At 39.7% G+C, this 20,920-nt stretch overlaps 1 protein-coding gene and 1 pseudogene across 3 annotated transcripts in view; one reads left to right on the top strand and one right to left on the bottom strand.

Annotated features, from left to right (window-relative positions):
* TRIM33 (tripartite motif containing 33) overlaps nucleotides 1–20,920 on the bottom strand; it is a 141,724-nt gene that overhangs the window by 103,049 nt on the left and 17,755 nt on the right. The window contains exon 1 of one of the 3 annotated variants that reach the window (XM_044944520.2): nucleotides 4,398–4,422. The exons of the other annotated variants lie outside the window; for them this stretch is intronic. Coding sequence (XP_044800455.1) covers nucleotides 4,398–4,407 — 10 coding nt within the window. The 5' untranslated portion in view covers nucleotides 4,408–4,422. Of the gene's footprint in view, nucleotides 1–4,397; nucleotides 4,423–20,920 lie in introns of those variants that run through there. 3 annotated transcript variants of the gene reach the window in all.
* Nucleotides 8,079–8,305, top strand: LOC112585586 (annotated as a pseudogene).

Genomic DNA, 20,920 nt, shown 5'->3' with positions numbered 1-20,920 from the left:
TCATGGCTGCAGTCACCATCTGTAGTGATTTTGGAGCCCAGAAAAATAAAGTCTGACAGTGTTTCCACTGTTTCCCCATCTATTTCCCATGATGCGGTGGGACCGGATGCCATGATCTTCGTTTTCTGAATTTTGAGCTTTAAGCCAACTTTTTCACTCTCCACTTTCACTTTCATCAAGAGGCTTTTGAGTTCCTCTTCACTTTCTGCCATAAGGGTGGTGTCATCTGCATATCTGAGGTGATTGATATTTCTCCCGGCAATCTTGATTCCAGCTTGTGTTTCTTCCAGTCCAGCGTTTGTCATGATGTACTCTGCATATAAGTTAAATAAACAGGGTGACAATATACAGCCTTGACGAACTTATACTTCAACTTAAAAAACAAAAAAGCAGCTTTGGCACCATATGAAGCAAGATCAATTAGGTCAGGAGAGCAAATGTGAACAGATTTGCCAGCTAAAAGTAGGTATTCCAGTTTGGAAAAAACACCTTGTACACACTGAAGTTTGGGTCACAGCTAAAGCAGGCAGCAGGCCACTAGGAAAACATAAGACACTTAAAATGAGAGTCACACAATTAAGATAAAACTCTACACACACCTGGCTAACTAAAAGGGATACTCAAGAAAGCCCAGCAAAAATAAAAGGCCAAATGAGACTAAAACCTGGCTGCAACTTTTAGTGTGTTTCCTAAACTAAACAAAGACGGATTACTAATGGTGTGAGGCTGATAAACTCAAGATATTTGATCGAAACTTCCACCCCAAAGCACTGGTTGACCACCAAGCTATGCAGACATACTAATAGAAGCAAACCCTAGAAAGCCAGGCTAGGCAATAAAAATAAAAATAACTGAAAAGAGGTATCAATGACTGTAAGCTGTACAAATTTCATACTTTAAGACTAAGCAAGTTACTACAAAATAGCAACAACCTGCAAAAAAATAAACCAGAAGTCAGAGTTGCTATAATACAGAAAATCATAAAGAAACAGAGAAGTGTGACTTAACCTGGGGTTGGGGGAGAATCAGTCAACTAATCAACGGAGTCCAAACACTGAAGTTAATAAACAGATTTCAAAGCAGCTATTATAAAATACTCCTAAGAATAAAGTAAAATACGATGGCAGGACTCAACATATAGGAAGTCTGAAGAGAGAACTAGGAATTATAGTTAACAACCCATAAGATGAAAAGTAGAACATCCAAAATTAAAAATTTAATCATATATCTAGGCTCAAGTAGAAGACTTAGTGGATCTGTAGATAAGTCTAAGTATTCAATCCTTAAAAGGCAGAAAGATCAAAACAACAGGGGGAGAAGGAGGAACAGCCAGAGAGACATCAAGATCTCAAAACGAATGCAGTGGAAGTCTCAGAAGATGAGAGTAAGGAGCAGGAAAAATATTTTGAGAAAATAATAGCCAAAAATGTCCCAAACTCAATGAAATAAATTAATCTCAAAAGTCAAAAAGCTGGAAAAATTCAACTATAATAAAACAAAGAGAATCAAACCTTGATTTATCATACTCAAACTACTGCAAGGCAAAGACTTTTCAAAGAAAATCCTGAAAAGAGCAACAGAAAAACAATTCATCATCCACAGGGGAACAACATTAACATCTGACTTTTCATCAGAGACAATGGAGGCCAGAAAGCAATCAAGTGACATATTTAAAGTAATTGAAAGACTGTAGAGCCAAGAATTCTTTATAAAACAAAAATATTCTTCAATCTGAAAGCAAAGTAAGGCAATCCCCAGATAAACAAAAATTAATAGAATGTCATGAGCATATTTGTACCACAAAAGAAATACTAAATGAAGTTCATTCAGGCTGAAAAAAACTGCAATCAGACAATACCCTGGATCCACTGAATGGAAAAAGAGAAGCATTAGAAAGGGTAAACATATGGAAGACATAAAAAAGACTGTTTTTTGGAAGACATAAAAAAGACTGTTTTCCTCTTGATTTCTTTAAAAAAAAAAAACCATGATTGTTTAAAGTGATAATCAGAATAAAGTTTTTTAAACATATAAACAGAATAATACAATAGTTACAAAGGAGAAGAAGTGAGAAGAGAAGGGAAAGTCTCTCAGTCGTGGCCAACTCTTTGCAACTCCATGGACTGTAGAATGCCAGGCTCCTCTGTCCATGGAATTGTCCAGGCCAGAAGATTGGAGTAGGTATTCCCTTCTCCAGGGGATTTTCCCAACCCAGGTCTCCCACATTACAGGCGTATTCTTTACCATCTGAGCCATCAGGGAAGCCCCAGTTACAAAGGAGAAAAATGGATCTATAGCAAAGATTGCTATATTTTAACATTTTGCTAGATTTTAACAAAATTAATACAATATTACCTTGACATGGCTTGTATTAAATTAGACATATAACTGCTAGAGGAAAAACTAAGACAAAAACAAAGTAAAACCAAAAAGAGAGAAAATTTTAAAGAACATTAAAAATACTGGACACAAAAGGCTTTGTAAAAGAAAGGAACCAAAACCTGACATGACAAAGAGAAAACAAACATCCTAAATCCAACCACACAATTGCTGCTGTTGTTCAGTCCCTAAGTCGTGTCCAACTCTTTGAGACTCCGTGGACTGCAGCACCCCAGGCTTCCCTGTCCTTCACCATCTCCCAGAACTTGCTCAAACTCATGTCCATTGAGTCGGTGACGCCATTCAACCATCTCATCCTCTGTTGTCCCCTTCTCTTACCACTTTCTATCTTTCCCAACATCAGGGTCTTTTCAAATGAGTCAACTCTTTGCATCAGGTGGCCAAAGTATTAAGAGTTTCAGCTTCAGCATCAATCCTTCCAATAAATATTCAGGACTGACTTCCTTTAGGATTGACTGCTTTGATCTCCTTCCTGTCCAAAGGACTTTCAAGAGTATTCTCTTACACCACAGTTTGAAAGCTTCAGCGCTCAGCATTCTTTATGGTCCAACTCTCTCATCCATATGTGACTGCTGGAAAAACCATAGCTTTGACTGTATGGACCTTCGTCAGAAAACTGATCTCTGCTTTTTAATATGCTGTCTAGATTTGTCATAGCTTTCCTTCCAAGGAGCAAACATCTTTTAATTTCATGGCTGCAGTCACCATCTGCAGTGATTTTGGAGCTCAAGAAAATAAAATCTGTCACTGTTTCCACTTTTCCCCATCAATTTGCCATGAAGTGATGGGGAAAAAATGGAAAAGTACTCCAGTGAAAAGGCAGAGATTGTCAACCTGGATAAAAGACAAAATCCAACTACATGGGGTCTAAATGAAACATTTCTAAAGACACAACAGACTGAAAGTGAAAAAAAAAAAAAAAAAGGAAAAAGATATACCATGAAAATAATCATGAAAGGTGGAGGGAAAAGACTCTTAGATGAGACAGATTACTTACTAGACATAAAGGTAAACATTTTATATGCTAAAGAACCAATACAAAAATAGCTAACAATTATAAATGCATAGGAGAAGGCAATGGCACACCACTCCAGTACTCTTGCCTGGAAAATCCCATGGATGAAGGAGCCTAGCAGGCTGCAGTCCATGGGGTCGCTAAGAGTCGGACATGACTGAGCGACTTCACTTTCACTTTTCACTTTCATGCATTGGAGAAGGAAATGGCAACCCACTCCAGTGTTCTTGCCTGGAGAATCCCAGGGAAGGGGGAGCTTGGTGGGCTGCCGTCTATGGGGTCGCACAGAGTCGGACATGACTTAAGTGACTTAGCAGCAGCAGTAACTTTTCCCCTGGAGAAGGAAATGGCAACCCACTCCAGTATCCTTGCCTGGAGAATCCCATGGACGGAGGAGCCTGATAGGCTATAGTCCACGGGGTTGCAAAGAGTTGGACACGACTGAGCGACTTTTTACTTTTACTTTACTATAAATGCATATGTACCTAAAAAATACATGAAGCAATACTAACAGAATGAAGAAAAGGATAATTAAACAACTGCAGACGGAGATTTCAATACTCATTTTGCAGAAACTGATAAAAACGGTCTTTATAAAATATAAAAGCCTTAAACAACATAGTAACCAACTTGATGTAACTGATCTATACAGAACGTTCCATACAAAGATCAGTTCAGTTCAGTTGCTCAGCTGTGTTCGACTCTTTGCGACCCCATGGACTGTAGCCTGCCAGGCTTCTCGGTCCATGGAATTCTCCAGGCAAGAATACTGGAGTGGGTTGCCACACCCTTCTCCAGTGGCTCTTCCCAACCCAGGGATTGAACCCAGGTGTGATTAAAAGGGATCTCTTATTAATAATGAAAAGATGCACTTATCATCCCTATCTCTCAGTCTTACAAGTTCTGTCCAGAACCAGGGACAAGGATAAAATACATAATTTACAGTGTCTGCGAGGAAGAGGAAATAAGCCATGTCAGAGACCTTGTGCCATGTACAGAGCCTAAAATAGTATTCATTTCAGTTCAGTTGCTCAGTCGTGTCTGACTCTTTGCGACCCCATGAATTGCAGCAAGCCAGGCCTCCCTGTCCATCACCAACTCCCAGAGTTCACATCCACAGAGTCAGTGATGCCATCCAGCCATCTCATCCTCTGTCATCCCCTTTTCCTCCTGCCCCCAATCCCTCCCAGCATCAGAGTCTTTTTCAATAGTTCTACCTGGCCCTTTAAAGAAGTAGTTTGCCAATCCCTTTGCTAATTAATGGGCTTCCCAGGTGGCTCAGTGGTAAAGGATCTGCCTACCAAGCAGGAGATGTTGGTTCAATCCCTGGGTCAGGAAGATCTCCTGGAGAAGGAGATGGCAACCCACTTGCCTGGGAAATCCCATGGACAGAGGAGGTCTGGTGGGCTACAATCCCTGGGGTCGCAGAGTCAGACACGACTTAGTGAGTAAACAGCAGCAGCAGTGCTAGTTAATAAAACAAATCTCAATAATTTGAAAGGGTTTAGACCACTCATGGTATGTTCTCCTACCACAATTAAATTAGAAGGTAACAACAGAAAGAAATCTGAAAAGCCCAAATTTTGGAAAGTTTAAAAACCAAATTCTAATTAACCAATGGGTAAAAGAAGAAACCTTGAGGACAAACAGAAAATACCTTGAACTGAATATAAGTTAAAGTTAATATATACAAATTCACCAGATACAGTTAAAGCAATACCTAAGAGTCCAAAAGAAATTCTGCCATAAAATGTTCTATATCTGCAAAGTCAAACGGGGTAGCCATTAGGCACATGAGATCAGTGAACACCTGAAATGTGACTAGGATGACTGAAGAACTCAATCTACTATTTAACTTCAGCATTAACAGCCACATATGGGAGTTACCTAACACATCTGACAGCACAGGCTTAGAAATTTGTAGCTTTAAAAATATACTAGAAAACAACAACAAAAAAATTTTTAACCAATAATCTGATCATGTAATTCAGATTCTGCAAATCAAACCCAAATTAAATAGAATAATATAAAGATCAGAGTAGGTATCAATGGAGGGAAGGGGAATAAAACTCAAAAATGATTCTTTGAAAAGATCAACAGAATTGATAATTAGCAGGATGGGAGATAAGGTGCAGGTGGAAGGGAAGAGATGGGGTTGGGGTGTGAGGAAACATACACTGAGATTGATTTAGAGATTAAAAAAGAAAACAAAGAATATGAAAATCAGTAATATAAGAAACAGAAGACTTAACAACAAACCCTACAGAAATCGAAAGAATTAAGGGAATATTATGAAAGGCTTTTTTCCTGATAACAAAGATCTTAATTTAAAATGTTCATCTTTTTTTTTTTTTAACCTTTTTTATTTTGTATTGGGGGTAAAGCTGATTAACAATGTTGTGATAATTTCAGGTGAACAGCAAAGGGACTTATAAAAGTTTTATACCAACAAGACAGACAATTTAAATGAGTCAAAGGAACTCCCTCAGCCGTCCAGTAGTTAAGACTTCATGCTCCCACTGCAGGGGGCACAGGTTGATGCCTGGTTGGGAAACTAACTTCCCACAAGCCAAGTGGTGCAGTCATAAACAAACAAACAAACAAGTCAAATTCCTAGAAAATACAAACTCCTAGAAAGTTCCTAGAAAATACAAACTACCAAATACTGGCTCAAGGAAACAGAGAAACTGAACACACTAATATGAAGTAAAGCAACTAAATTTGTAATTAAATTCTTCTACAAAAGAAAGTCCAGGCCTGCTGGGTTTTTTCAATGATAAATTCTCTCAAGGAAAAAAATAATACAAACCTCACACAAACTTTAAAAAACAGAGAAGGAAGAACTTGCCCGATGGTACAGTGACTGGATCAGAGTTTATCGGGAGAATTCCACATGCCTCGGAGCAACTGGGCCCAGGGGCCACAACTACTGACCCCAGGGACAGTAAATAAGCCCGAGCACCTAAAGCCCATGCTCTGCAACAAGACAAGCCACTACGGTAAGAAGCCCACGCACCACAACGGAGAAGAGATGCTGCTCGCCACAACTAGAGAAACCCCATGTGCAGCAAGGAGACCCAATGCAGTCAAAACATAAAAAGATAATGTCTTTTAAAAAATTAAAAACCAAGGAAAAGAGAACAATTAACAACTCATTTTAAGAGGCCAATATTACCAAAGACATAAGATGACAAAGGCATCACAGACGAAATATTCTAAGAAAATTATATTGGGGAATAGAGAGACAAGGATCATCCCCAAGTTTCTTGCTTAGGAATAAGAAGAATAAGAGCTTACAAAGAGGACATTTTGAAATTTTTGAGACAAGTTCAATTTTAGACATGGTAAGTTTGAGATGCATCTGGGTCATTCAAGAAGAAATATTAAAGAGGCAGTTGTGTTAAAACTGTACTTGAGTGAGATTGCATAATGATAATATGTTTTACTCTGAGGTAATGTCCTACCAGATAAGACTTCTACTCTTAATAGCTTCTTAGTTGTTTTACATTTTCTGGTAAAAATTATATAACTAGCATTTTATATGTTAGTGATTTCTGGGTTTCAATGAGTTATTATATAATCATTTATCTTGTTCAAAATTTTAACCATCTCCATGTTTTACTTTTTCAAAATAACTATAAAACATGAAATAGTGGGAAAACAGAGCTAAATAACCTTGACCAAGACCCTCTGGCCCGTAAATTTTCTAATTTGCAAAAAATAAATCATATTGGAAATTCCCTGCGCATCCAGGCTTAGGACTCTGGGCTCTCCTGCCGAGAGCCACAAGTTCAATGCCTCATCAAGGAACTAAAATCCCACAAGGTGCATGGCATGACCAAAAAATAAAAAATACAAATATACAGATAACTAAATAATAAATTATACTGATCATCCCTTCAATTGTTAAAGTTAAGTGCTTATTTAGGTCTTCCAAACCACCGCATGATATCCTAAGAGCAGAAATCATCCTAATACTGCCTTCCATAGAACAGGAATTGAAGCAAGAATTCAATGAACCATGATTCTACAATTTCACACTTATGAAGTGTCACATGTCAGGACCTAAAGAAATCCTCACTATATCCACTTCAACAAATAGTGTTGGGAAAACTGGATTGCCACATGCAATGTGGAATGAAAGAATGAAACCGAACCCCTGTCTTACACCATACACAAAAATCAAAGACCAGAAACTATAAAACTCCTAGAAGGATACACAGGGGATACGCGCTTGGACATCAGTCTTGACAACAGTTTTTTTTAGTTTGATGCCATGAGCAAAAGTAACAAAAATAAACAAATGGGAAACATCAAACTAAAAAGTTTTTGCACAGTAAAGGAAAATATCAACAAAATGAAAAGGCAATCTACAGAATGGAAGAAAATATTTGCAAGTCGTTATCTGGTAAGAAGTTAACAACCAAAATACATGAAGAACTCATGTAACTTAATAAAATATAAATAATCCAATTTAAAAATGGACAAAGAAATGGAATAGACATTTTTGCAAAGAAGAAATACAACTGGCCAACAGGTACATGCAAAGGTGCTCAACATCACTATCCATCAGGAAACAGAAACCAAAACCACAATGAGATATCGTCTCAAATCTGTAAGAAAGGCTTTCATCAAAAAGACACATATCAGCTGAGGAGACATCATGAGCAAAGCTCACTCTCCTGAGTTGAAGGTATTTATGGACAAGAAGTTACTGAAATTAAATGGTGGCAGATATGTCCAAGAAATATTGTGGGGATTTGATCCCTTTATAAATCTTGTGGTAGATGAATGTGTGGAGATGGCAACTAGTGGCAACAGAACAATACTGGAACGGTGGTAATACAAGGAAATAGCATCATCATGTTAGAAGCCTCCGAACGAGTATGAACAACGGCTGTGCTCACCAAAGAAATCAACTGCTTCCATGCATCCCCTTTCCACATTTTACGAGAAAAATTGGGTTGTGTACATTTTCTTATGAACTTTTTTGTTAAATAATTGTAATAGTCAAAAATGCTTTCTCAGCTGTTCTCAAAATAGAATATTTGCTCTTATTCTGATTTTTTTCTATCATGACCTGTCCCTGGTTGGAAAAAAAACAAAAACAAAGATAACAAGTAGTGAGGATGTGGAAAAAGCAAACAGTTGTGTACTGATGGTGGGGATGTAAACTGGTATAGCCATTATGAAAAACAGTACAAAGGTTTCTAAAAAAAATGAGAACTGCCATATGACCCAGCAATTCCACTTCTGGGTATACATCCAAAAAAAGAAAAGCAAACAAGATGTCAAAGAGATACCTGCACTCCTGTGTTCATGTCAGGATTATTCACAATAACCAGATAGGGAAACAACCTAAGTATCCATCAACAGATACGTGCTTAAAGAAGATGCGGTGTGTATGCATAATGCACACATGCATACAAGCAGTCACACAGGCCAAAAATGGGACAGTATTCACCCACGAGGAAGAAGGAAACCCTGCCATTTGTGACAACACAGATGGACCTAAAGGAAATAAGCCAGACAAAGACAAATACTGCGTGGTGTCACTTACATGTGGAAGCTGGGGAAAAAAAAAACCTTAAAAGTCAAAAACTCAAAGAAACAGTAGATGTGGATGCCAGGGGTTTCAGGGAGCGGGAAGAATAGAAGAATAGAGAGAAGCTAAAAAAAGGATAAAAATTCTCTGCTCTAAGATGAAAAATGACTGAAAAATCTAATGTATAACATGGTGACCATAGTTGATAACACTGTATTATACAGTTGAAATTTCCTTAGGGATTAGAACTTAAATACTCTCACCCACACATATAAAAACACAAAGTGATGGATGGGTTAACTGAATAGACATGGAGGAATCCTTTCACACTATGTACCAAATCATTATGATGTACATTTCAAATACCGTACAATTTTGTCAACTATACTTCACCAGGGCTTCCCTGGTGGCTCAGATGGTAAAGAATCCACCTGCAATGCAGGAGACCTGGGGACAGCTACCCGCTTCAGTATTCTGGCTCGGAGAATTCCATGACAGAGAAGCCTGGCAGGCTACAGTCCATGGAATTGCAAAAAGTCAGACACAACTGAGCGAATTCACGAGGATATCTCAACAAAGCTGAAAAAAAAGGAAAAAATCCTCAGTATCTCCACTGTTGTGATCTTAAATAAAGGACATTTTAATTGAAGCCAATATTCTTTCTTACTTAAACCACTAAATCTTGCCCTCCATGTCAGAGGGTAGTAACAGGGAGCTGAACTTCTACCCCCACTAGATAATAACAAGACAGAATAACATGGGGGAAAGTGAGGCAAGTCATCACTTTACTTCCAGTCTCTGGTATGTTGAAGTTCAGGGGAAGCTGAGATTCCACCCTTACCCTACAACAAAAAAGTGGAGGGAGTCAGCCCTACGCTTTCTCTCCCCTTGTGTCAGTGACGCTCAGTGGAACTGAGCATTGTTGTTTAGTTGCTAAGTCCAGCCTGACTCTTGCTTTTCCCAGGCAAGAGTTGGGAATGGGTTGCCATTTCTTTATCCAGGGGATCATCCGAACCCAACGCCTGTCTCCTGCATTGTAGGCACATTCTTTACCACTGAGCCACCAGTACACGCTGTTGTTGTCCAGTCGCTAAGTCGTGTCTGACCCTGTGACCATATGGACTGCAGCATGGCAGGATTCCCTGTCCTTCACTATCTCCCAGAGGTTGCTCAAACTTATGTCCATTGAGTTGGTGATGTCATCCAACCATCTAACCCTCTGTTGACCCCTTCTCCTCCTGCCCTCAATCTTTCCCAGCATCAGGATCTTTTCCAATGAGTCAGCAACAAATTTATGAGTTAGTATATCCCACTTTTGTACGGAAAGAGCAAGTGGGAACTGAAATTTCAGCTCATTCATTTGCAACATGGAGAAGGAGGTGGCAACCCACTCCAGTACTCTTGCCTGGAACATCCCATGGACGAAGGAGCCTGGTCGGCTATAGTCCATGGGGTCTCAAAGAGTCAGACACGACTGGGCTACTTCACTTTCACTTTTCACTTTCATGCAATGAAGAAGGAAATGGCAACTCACTCCAATATTCTTGCCTGGAGAATCCCAGGGACGGAGAAGCCTGGTGGGCTGCCGTCTATGGGGTCGCACAGAGTCGGACACAACTGAAGCAACTTAGCAGCAGCAGCAGCAGCATTTACAACAAGGCAGTTAAGAGTCAGCTTCTGCTGAAATGGTGACATTAGGGCCCAAGGACAAGCCAAAACCCATTTAGCTGTCATGTCCTTCCACAGGAAAACTGCTTGCTAAAAAGGATTAAATACGACCCTGAGTATCAGAATATAATACCCACAATATCACAAAACACTCAAAAATCAGTCAAACTAACAACCAGGATCATTCTAATTTAAATGAGAAAAAACAACTGATATATGTTCAAGAGAATCAGATCTTAGAACGATGTGACAAAAAATTTAAAGAAATTAACAAACATACATGGGTACATAGTCGTGTCTGACTCTTTGTGACCTCATAGACTGTGGCCCACCAGGTTCCTCTGTCTAGGGAATTTCCCAGGCAAGAACATGGAGTGGGTTGCCATTTCCTACTCCAGGGGATCTTTCTGACCCCATAAACTGAACCCGAATTTCTTGCATCTCCTGCACTGGCAGGTGGATTCTTTACCACACAGCTCTCTGGAAGCCTATACAACAGCCGAACTATAATAACTAAAAAACTTGATAAATTACCTCAATAGTAAAGTGAAAATGACAGAGAACAGAATCATTGAACTTCAGACCAAATCAATATAATATACCCAAAATAGATGAAAAAATATTTAACAGTCACAAGAATCTGTGAGACAATAAGAAAATGGCTAACATTCATACCACTACCATCCTAGGAGGAACAATGGAACTCAAAAAGCATTTCAACAAATAATGACTAAAAAATCTCCCAAACTTGCCAAGATATAAACATACAGATTCAAAACCCTTAAGAATGGAATTAAAGGGATAAATCTAAAGGACTTACATAATAAATCCGAAGAAATCCACACCAAGACCCATCATTGAGTTCTGAAAGCTTACAGACACAGAAAAACCTTGAAAGGAGCCCATGTAATTGCGTTACAAGGAACATCAATTCCAACAACAGTGGATTTCTCAATGAGGGACATAAGTAAGTGGAACAAAGTTGTTCAAAGAAGAAAAGGAAAAAAATCAACAAGCCCTGTACTCAAAAAGAAATATCCTTCAGGCATGAAAGCCAATCAAAAAGATATTCTCACAAAGTAAACAAAAATTTGTCACTGGTAAATCTACCCTTAAATGAATGATTAAAGGAAGTTTGCTAAACAGAGAAGATGTGTTAATAGAATGAACTTCAATCTTCAGAAAAGAACACTAATGGCTAAGAATGAGGGTAAACAATATGTTTCTTCATGGGCACCTTAAATCTTACGTGATGGCTGATGTAAAAATTATAACAATATCTCATACGGTGCTATATAGAGGAAATACTTTAAGATAATCCTAGTTTACAACAGGAAAGGGTAAAAGGATCTGAATACAAGTTTCTATACTCAACTCCAAATAATAAATCAGTATAGACTAAAGTTAAAAATGAATAATACAAGATCTAAAACAATCACTAAGAAACTATTCAGTTCAGTTCAGTCGCTCAGTCATGTCTGACTCTTTGCGACCCCATGAATCACAGCACGCCAGGCCTCCCTGTCCATCACCAACTCCCGGAGTTCACTCAAACTCACGTCCATTGAGTCAGTGATGCCATCCAGCCATCTCATCTTCTGTCGTCCCCTTCTCCTCCTGCCCCCAATCCCTCCCAGCATCAGAGTCCTTTCCAGTGAGTCAACTCTTTGCATGAGGTGGCCAAAGTACTGGAGTTTCAGCTTTAGCATCATTCCTTCCAAAGAAATCCCAGGGCTGATCTCCTTCAGAATGGACTGGTTGGATCTCCTTGCAGTCCAAGGGACTCTCAAGAGTCTTCTCCAACACCACAGTTCAAAAGCATCAATTCTTTGGTGCTCAGCTTTCTTCACAGTCCAACTCTCACATCCATACATGACCACAGGAAAAACCACAGCCTTGACTAGACGGACCTTTGTTGGCAAAGTAATGTCTCTGCTTTTGAATATGCTATCTAGGTTGGTCATAACTTTCCTTCCAAGGAGTAAGCGTCTTTTAATTTCATGGCTGCAGTCACCATCTGCAGTGATTTTGGAGCCCAAAAAAATAAAGTCTGACGCTGTTTCCCCATCTATTTCCCATGAAGTGATGGGACCAGTTGCCATGATCTTAGTTTTCTGAATGTTGAGTTTTAAGCCAACTTTTTCACTCTCCTCTTTCACCTTCATCAAGAGGCTTTTTAGCTCCTCTTCACTTTCTGCCATAAGGCTGGTGTCATCTGCATATCTGAGGTTATTGATATTTCTCCCAACAATCTTGATTCCAGCTTGTGCTTCCTCCAGCCCAGCGTTTCTCATGATGTACTCTGCACAGAAGTTAAATAAGCAGGGTGACAACATACGGCCTTGACGCACTCCTTTTCCTATTAGGAACCAGTCTGTTGTTCCATGTCCAGTTCTAACTGTTGCTTCCTGACCTGCATACAGGTTTCTCAAGAGGCAGGTCAGGTGGTCTGGTATTCCCATCTCTTTCAGAATTTTCCACAGTTTATTGTGATCCACACAGTCAAAGGCTTTAGCATAGTCAATAAACCAGAAGTAGATGTTTTCCTGGAACTCTCTTGCTTTTTCCATGATCCAGCGGATGTTGGCAATTTGATCTCTGGTTCCTCTGCCTTTTCTAAAACCAGCTTGAACATCTGGAAGTTCACGGTTCACGTCCTGTTGAAGCCTGGCTTGGAGAATTTTGAGCATTACTTTACTAGCGTGTGAGTTTGAGCATTCTTTGGCATTGCCTTTCTTTGGGATTGGAATGAAAACTGACCTTTTCCAGTCCTGTGGCCACTGCTGAGTTTTCCAAATTTGCTGGCACATTGAGTGCAGCACTTTCCCAGCATCATCATTCAGGATTTGAAATAGCTCCACTGGAATTCCATCACCTCCACTAGCTTTGTTCGTAGTGATGCTTTCTAAGGCCCATTTGACTTCACATTCCAGGATGTCTGGCTCCAGGTTATATATAAACTTATATATATATATATTATACATACATATATGTATGTATTTTCTCCATATTTTATATTATATATTATATTTATATGCAATTTATATATATTTACATATATTTGTTTATTTTACATAATTATATATATATAATTATATAAAAACACTATAAAGAGGGAATCTTAGAACTTCCTGATAGTCCAGTGGCTAAGACTCGCTGTCCCAATGCAAGGGGCCCAGGTCCATCCCTGGTGTGGGAACTAGATCGCACATGCTGTAACTAAAGATGCTACATGTCACAACTAAGACCCAGTGCAGCCAAATAATAAATAAAAGTAAATATTAAGAAAAGATAGAATTTTTTAAAAAATATTTACATAACATACATGAAGGCAAGAAAATAAAAACAGAGGAATCAAACAGTAAGAGATTTAATACCTAGCAAATTAATAACTGCCTTAAAATATAAATGGTCTAAATACACATACTAAAAGACAAAAGTTGGCAGAATGGATAAAATTAAAACATGCTCCAACAATACATTCTCTAAAAGAAACCCACTTCAAACAGAAGACGTTAAGTACCCTTTTGTTTAAGGCAAAAAGACAGGAAAAGAAGATACATCATGAAGACACTGATTTTCTTAAAAAACAGAACAGAAACAATTTTTGAAAATGTAGTGGAAGGAGCTCTGCAGATGCCTTCATGGGGAAATAACCATAACTGGGGGATTTTTTTATTTTAATAACCACTTGAAATTTCTGGCAATTGTCTTCAGACCATACAGTTTAAAAAAAAAAAAAAAAAAGAAACAAACAAACATTTAAGGAAAGTTACTAAATCTTGGTGGAAAAACAGCAAGTCTGTGGCACTGAAGCTACAATCCAACCTCCACCTCCCCCAACTCCAGGAAGAGAGGACCAAAAAGACCTTTCCCACAGGCTCCAAGTCAAGGGGCAGGCCATCAGCATTTCTCATCCTGCACAGCTCTGGACTGCAGATGCTAAATTCAAGGCAGCGCAACCAAGAGGTCAGAAATTCCCTTCCTCCACACAGCCCCAAAATATAAGACACAACTCTATCCTAGACACAGGAGGACAAAAATTCTCGGGCCAACCGGATCATTTGCTTGTAATGCACAGGTTGCATACCTAAGAGAAGGAAAGCCAATAAGACAACTGTACTCCATGTAGTATCCTGCTCATACAAGAGGGAAGTCACCCCCAAGAAGTGAGCCATTAGCCCCACCTACAGCTCTCCCAACAACACAAGAGACACTCTACACATGGACATCACCAGACGGTCAATACTGAATTAAAATTGATTATATGCTTTGCAGCCGAAGATGGAGAAACTCTATACAGTCAAGAAAATCAAGACCAGGAGCTGACTGTGGCTCGGATCATGAACTCCTTATTGCCAAATTCAGACTTAAATTGAAGAAAGTGGGGAAAACCACTAGACCATTCAGGTATGACCTAAATCAAATCCGTAATGATTATACAGTGGAAGTGACAAATAGATTCAAGGGATTAGATCTGATAGACAGAGTGCCTGAAGAGCTATGGACAAAGGTTTGTAACACTATGCAGGAGGCAGTGATCAAGACCATCCCCAAGAAAAAAAAATGCAAAAAGGCAAAATGGTTGTCTGAGGAGGCCTTACAAATAGCTGAGAAAAGAAGAGAAGTGAAAGGCAGAGGAGAAAAGGAAAGCTATACCCATCTGAATGCAGAGTTCCAAAGACTAGCAAGGAGAGATAAGAAAGCCTTCCTAATGATCAATGCAAAAAAATAGAGGAAAACAATAGAATGGGAAAGACTAGAGAACTCATCAAGAAAATTAGAGATACCAAGGGAACATTTCATGCAAAGACAGGCACAATGAAAGACAGAAACAGTATGGACCTAACAGAATCAGAAGATATTTAGAAGTGGAAAGAATACACAGAAGAACTATACCAAAAAGATCTTAATGACCCAGACAACCACGATGGTGTGATCACTCACCTAGATCCAGACATCCTGCTTATTGTCACCCTACTTATTTAACTTACATGTGGAGTACATCACATGAAATGCTGGGCTGCATGAAGCACAAGCTGGAATCAAGATTGTTGGGAGAAATATCAATAACCTCAGATACGCAAATGACACCACCCTTATGGCAGAAAGCAAAGAGGAACTGAAGAGCCTCTTGAAAGTGAAAAAGGAGAGTGAAAAGGCTGGCTTAAAACTCAACATTCAAAAAACAAAGATCAAGGCATCCAGTCCCATCACTTCAAAGCAAACAGATGGGGAAACAATCGAAATAATAACAGACTTTATTTTCTTGGGCTCCAAAAATCACTGGAGATGGTGACTGCAGCCATGAAATTAAAAGACGCCTGCTCCTTGGAAGAATGCTATGATTAACCTAGACAGCATATTAAAAGGCAGAGACATTACTTTGCTGACAAAGGTCAGTCTAGTCAAAGCTATGGTTTTTCCATATGGATGTGAGAGCTGGACCAGAAAGAAAGCTGAGCACCAAAGAATTGATGCTTTTGAACTGTGGTGTTGGAGAAGATTCTTGAGAGTCCCTTGGACTGCAAGGAGATCAAAACAGTCAATCCTAAAGGAAATCAGTCCTGAACAGTCATTGGAAGGACTGATTCTGAAGCTGCAACTCCAATACTTTGGCCATCTGATACAAAGAGCCAATTCACTGGAAAAGACCCTGATGCTGGAAAAGATTGAAGGCAGGAGGAGAAGGGGACGACAGAGGATGAGATGGTTGGATGGCATCACCGACTCAACGGACACAAGTTTGGGTAAACTCCAGGAGATGGTGAGGGACAGGGAGGCCTGGCGTGCTGCAGTCCATGGGGCTGAAAAGAGTAAGAAACGACTGAGGGACTGAACTGACTGACAGCTCCAGAGCAGTGGCTCAGAGAATTTACCCAAGGGAAGAGGTAGACTGTAAGAACAGAGAGCTCTGAAGTACTTTCCAAAACAACTGACTTTACTTGGAACAGAATATGCAAAAGTTCAAAAAACTAAGAGCACTACCTGAAACAGAAATTTTGATGGTAAACAAGAGGAAGTTGAAACCTTGGCAAGAACAATAAGCTAAACTACAAGTCAACTGTTGATCAGAGACCCAAGGAACCTAAAAAGGAACCCACCTGGGATCATGACAAACCTCAAAGACACTCTCAAAAACTACCTTGGAACAAGGTCTGAATTTCATTACAAAAGACTGTGGAAAAAGTTATATCCCAAGGCATAGCCTGATATGATATCAAAAGAGGTGAAAGTGAAAGTGAAGTCGTTCAGTTGTGTCCAACTCTGCGACCCCATGGGCTGTAGCCTACCAGGCTCCTCTGTCCAAGGGATTTTCCAGGCAATAGTCCTGGAGTGGATTGCCATTTCCTTCTCCAGGGGATCTTCCCAACCCAGAGATCGAACCCGGGTCTCCCGCACTGCAGACAGACGCTTTATCGTCTGAGCCACCAGGGAAGTCATCAAAAGAGGTAGATATCATAACAGATCAAAAATATAAACAGAACCCACCTAAAATCATGATATGCCAGGATGACTACATATGTCCAAGATTAAACCCTCTGTTAAAGAAATATCAGAGGCTTCATATTGTTCAGTCACTAAGTTGTATCCAACTCTGCAACCTCATGGACTGCAGCATGCCAGGCTCCTCTGTCTTCTAGCTCCCAGGGTTTGTTCAAATTCTTGCCCACTGAGTTGGAGATGCTATCTAACCATCTCATCCTCTGTTGCCCCTTTTCCCCTTGCCCTCAATCCTTCCCAGCATCAGGGTCTTTTCTAACGAGTTAGCTCTTCAGGTGGCTGTAGAATTAGAGCTTCAGCAACAGTCTTCCAAAGAATATTCAGAGCTGATTTCCTTTAGGATTGACTAGTTTGATCTCACAGCAGTCCAAGGGACTCTCAAGAGTCTTCTCCAGCATCACAATTCAAAAGCATCAATTCTTTGGCACTCCTTCTTCTTTGTGGCCCAACCATCACAAACATACATGACTAATAGAAAAAACCATACAGCTTCTACTATATGGATCTTTATCAGCAAAGTGATGTTTCTGCTTTTTAATATGCTGTGTAGGTTTGTCATAGCTTTCCTTCCAAGGAGCAAGTGTCTTTAATTTCATGGCTGCAGTCACTGTCCACAGTGATTTAAGAGCCCATGAAAATAAAATCTGTCACTGTTTCCACTTTTTCCCCATCTATTTGCCATGAAGTGATGGGACCAGATGCCATGGTCTTAGTTTTTCTAACAAGTTTCATGGAGAAGGCAATGGCAACATAATCCAGTACTCTTGCCTGGCAAATCCCATGGACAGAGGAGCCTGGCAGGCTGCAGTCCATGGGGTCGCTAAGAGTCGGACACGACTGAGTGACTTCACTTTCACTTTTCACTTGCATGCGTTGGAGAAGGAAATGGCAACCCACTCCAGTGTTCTTGCCTGGAGAATCCCAGGGATGGGGGAGCCTGGTGGGCTGCCGTCTCTGGGGTCGCACAGAGTCGGACACGACTGAAGCGACTTAGCAGCAGCAAGTTTCAAGTCAGCTTTTTCACTCCCCTCCTTCACCCTCATCAAGAGGCTCAATAGTTCCTCTACACTTTCTGCCATTAGAGTGATATCATCTGCACATGTGAGGTTGTTGATATTCCTCCTGGCAATCTTAATTTCAGTTTATCTTTCATCCAGTATGGTATTTTGCATGAGGTACCATGTATACAAGTTAAATAGGTTAACAATCTACAGCCTTGACATACTCCTTTCCCAATTTACAACTAGTCAGTTGTTTCAAGTCGGGTTCTAACTGTTGCTTCTTGACCCACATACATGTTTCTCAGGAGACAGGTAAGGTGGTCTGGTATTCTCATCTCTTTTAAGAATTTTCCAGTTTGTTGTGATCCACACAGTCAAAGGCTTTAGCAGAGTTAATGAAACAGAAGTAGATGTTTTTCTGGAATTCCCTTGCTTTCTCCATGATCCAACAAATGTTGACAATTTGATCTCTGGTTCCTCTGCCTCTTCAAAATCCAACTTGTACATCTGAAAGTTCTCAGTTCACATACTGCTGAAGCCTAACTTGAAGGATTTTTGGCATAACCTTGCTTTGTGAAACGAGTGCAATTGTAGAGTAGTTTAAACTTTCTTTGGCATTGCCCTTCTTTGGGATTGGAATGAAAACTGACCTTTTCCAGTCCTGTAGCCACTGCTGAGTTTTCCAAATTTGCTGATACATTGAGTGCAGCACTTTAACAGCATCATCTTGTACAATTTTAAATAGCTCAACTGGAATTCTGTCACCTCCACTAGCCTTGGTCACCTCTACTAGTTTTGTTCATAGTAATGCTTCCTACGACCCACTTGATTTCACACTCCAGGATGTCTAGCTCTAGGTGAAAGACCAAACCATCTTGGTTATCCAAGTCACTAAGACCTTTTTTATATAGTTCTGTGTTTTCTTGCCACCTCTTCTTAAACTCTTTTGCTTCTCTTAGGTCCTTACTGTTTCTGTCCTTTATTGTGCCCATCCTTCCATGAAATGTTCCCGTGGTAAGTCCAGTTATTTTGAAGTGGAATATAAACTTGACTTCGTTAAAATGATCCAGTCAAGTCACCAAACAAACAAACAATTTGCAGTCCTGGGGGTTGGGGCGATAAGCATTACAAAAGAAGGCAGAAATGGAAAAATGAAAGAACAAAGGTTATGTGATATATAAAGAAAAGAAAAAGCAAAATGGCAGACACAAGTCCAACTATATCAACAGTAACATTAAGTGTAAATAGAATAAACAAGCCAACCAAAAGACAGCAATTGTTAGGCTGGATTAAAAATAAAACCAAAAATAAGACCCAACTACATACTGTCTAAGATACAATTTATATTCAAATACACAAATAGATTCAAAGACTCAGATAGGACTGAGCAATGGAACAACAATGGAAGGTAAGAAAAGATATCATACAAACAGCAACAGTAAGATAATGGCTATACTAATTAAAGTACTTCCTAGTCCCCAGAATATATTGAAGAATGAAAGACTAATGTATAAAACTCAATTGTATTTTTATGCAGTAAATAATGAATATGAATAGACAACTCAAAAAAATGAAATTAAGAAGATATTTTCATTTATAATAGCATTAGAAAGAATACAATACAGTTGACCCTGAACAGCATGGGTTTGAATGGCACAGGTATACCTATACATCGGTAGTTTCCAATAGTAAATACTACAGTGGGCTTCCCTGGTGGCTCAGATGGTAGAGAGTCTACCTGAAGTGTGGGAGACCCAGGTTCGATCCCTAGGTTGGGAAGATCCCCTGGAGAAGGAAATGGCAACCCACTCCAGTATTGTTGCCGGAAAATCCCATGGATGGAGGAGCCTGGCAGCCTCCAGTCCACAGAGTTGCAAAGAGTAGGACACAACTGAGCAACTTCACTTTTTATTACAGTATCACACAATTCATGGCTGGTTTTATCTGTGGATGCAGAATCATAGGTATGGAAGAACCAAACTGTATATACAGAGAAATGACTGTAAATTATACACAGATTTTTGCTTTGCCTGCTCAGAAGGTTGGCATCCCAACCACGACAATGTTCAAGGGCAAACTACTTAGAAATAAATTTCTTAACATGTAAAACCTATATTCCGAAACCTGTAAAATACTGTTGAAAGAAATTAGAGAATTCCTAAATGCAGGCATACCTTGGAGATACTGTGGGTTTGGTTCCAGACCATCACAATAAATTGAGTTTCACAATAAAGCAAGTCACACAAATTTTTTGGTTTCCCAGTACATCTAAGTTACACTTATACAATACTGTAGTCTGGCAAGTGTGCAACAGCATTGTGTACAAAAATATATATATGCTGCTGCTAAGTCGCTTCAGTCGTGTCCAACTCTGTGCGACCCCACAGACGGCGGCCCACCAGGCTCCCTCGTCCCTGGGATTCTCCAGGCAAGAACACTGGAGTGGGCTGCCATTTCCTTCTCCAATGCATGAAAGTGAAAAGTGAAAGTCAAGTCGCTCAGTCGTGTCTGACTCTTAGCGACCCCATGGACTGCAGCCTACCAGGCTCCTCCACCCATGGGATTTTCCAGGCAAGAGTACTGGAGTGGGTTACCATGGCCTTCTCCAATATATATACACATACCTTAATTTAAAACTACTTTACAATTAAAAAATGTTAATCATCATCTGAGCCTTCAACAAGATGTAATCTTTTTGCTGGTGGAGGGTTTGAAATTGCAAGAGTTACCAAAATGTGACAGATACATGTAGTGAGCAAATGCTGTTGGAAAAATGGCGCTGATTTG

Source organism: Bubalus bubalis, chromosome 6 (assembly GCF_019923935.1).
Source record: "Bubalus bubalis isolate 160015118507 breed Murrah chromosome 6, NDDB_SH_1, whole genome shotgun sequence".
In the NCBI taxonomy this organism is placed as follows: domain Eukaryota; kingdom Metazoa; phylum Chordata; class Mammalia; order Artiodactyla; family Bovidae; genus Bubalus; species Bubalus bubalis.
The sequence above is the reverse complement of the archived record's forward strand: the minus strand, read 5'-3'. Positions and strand labels throughout refer to the sequence as shown.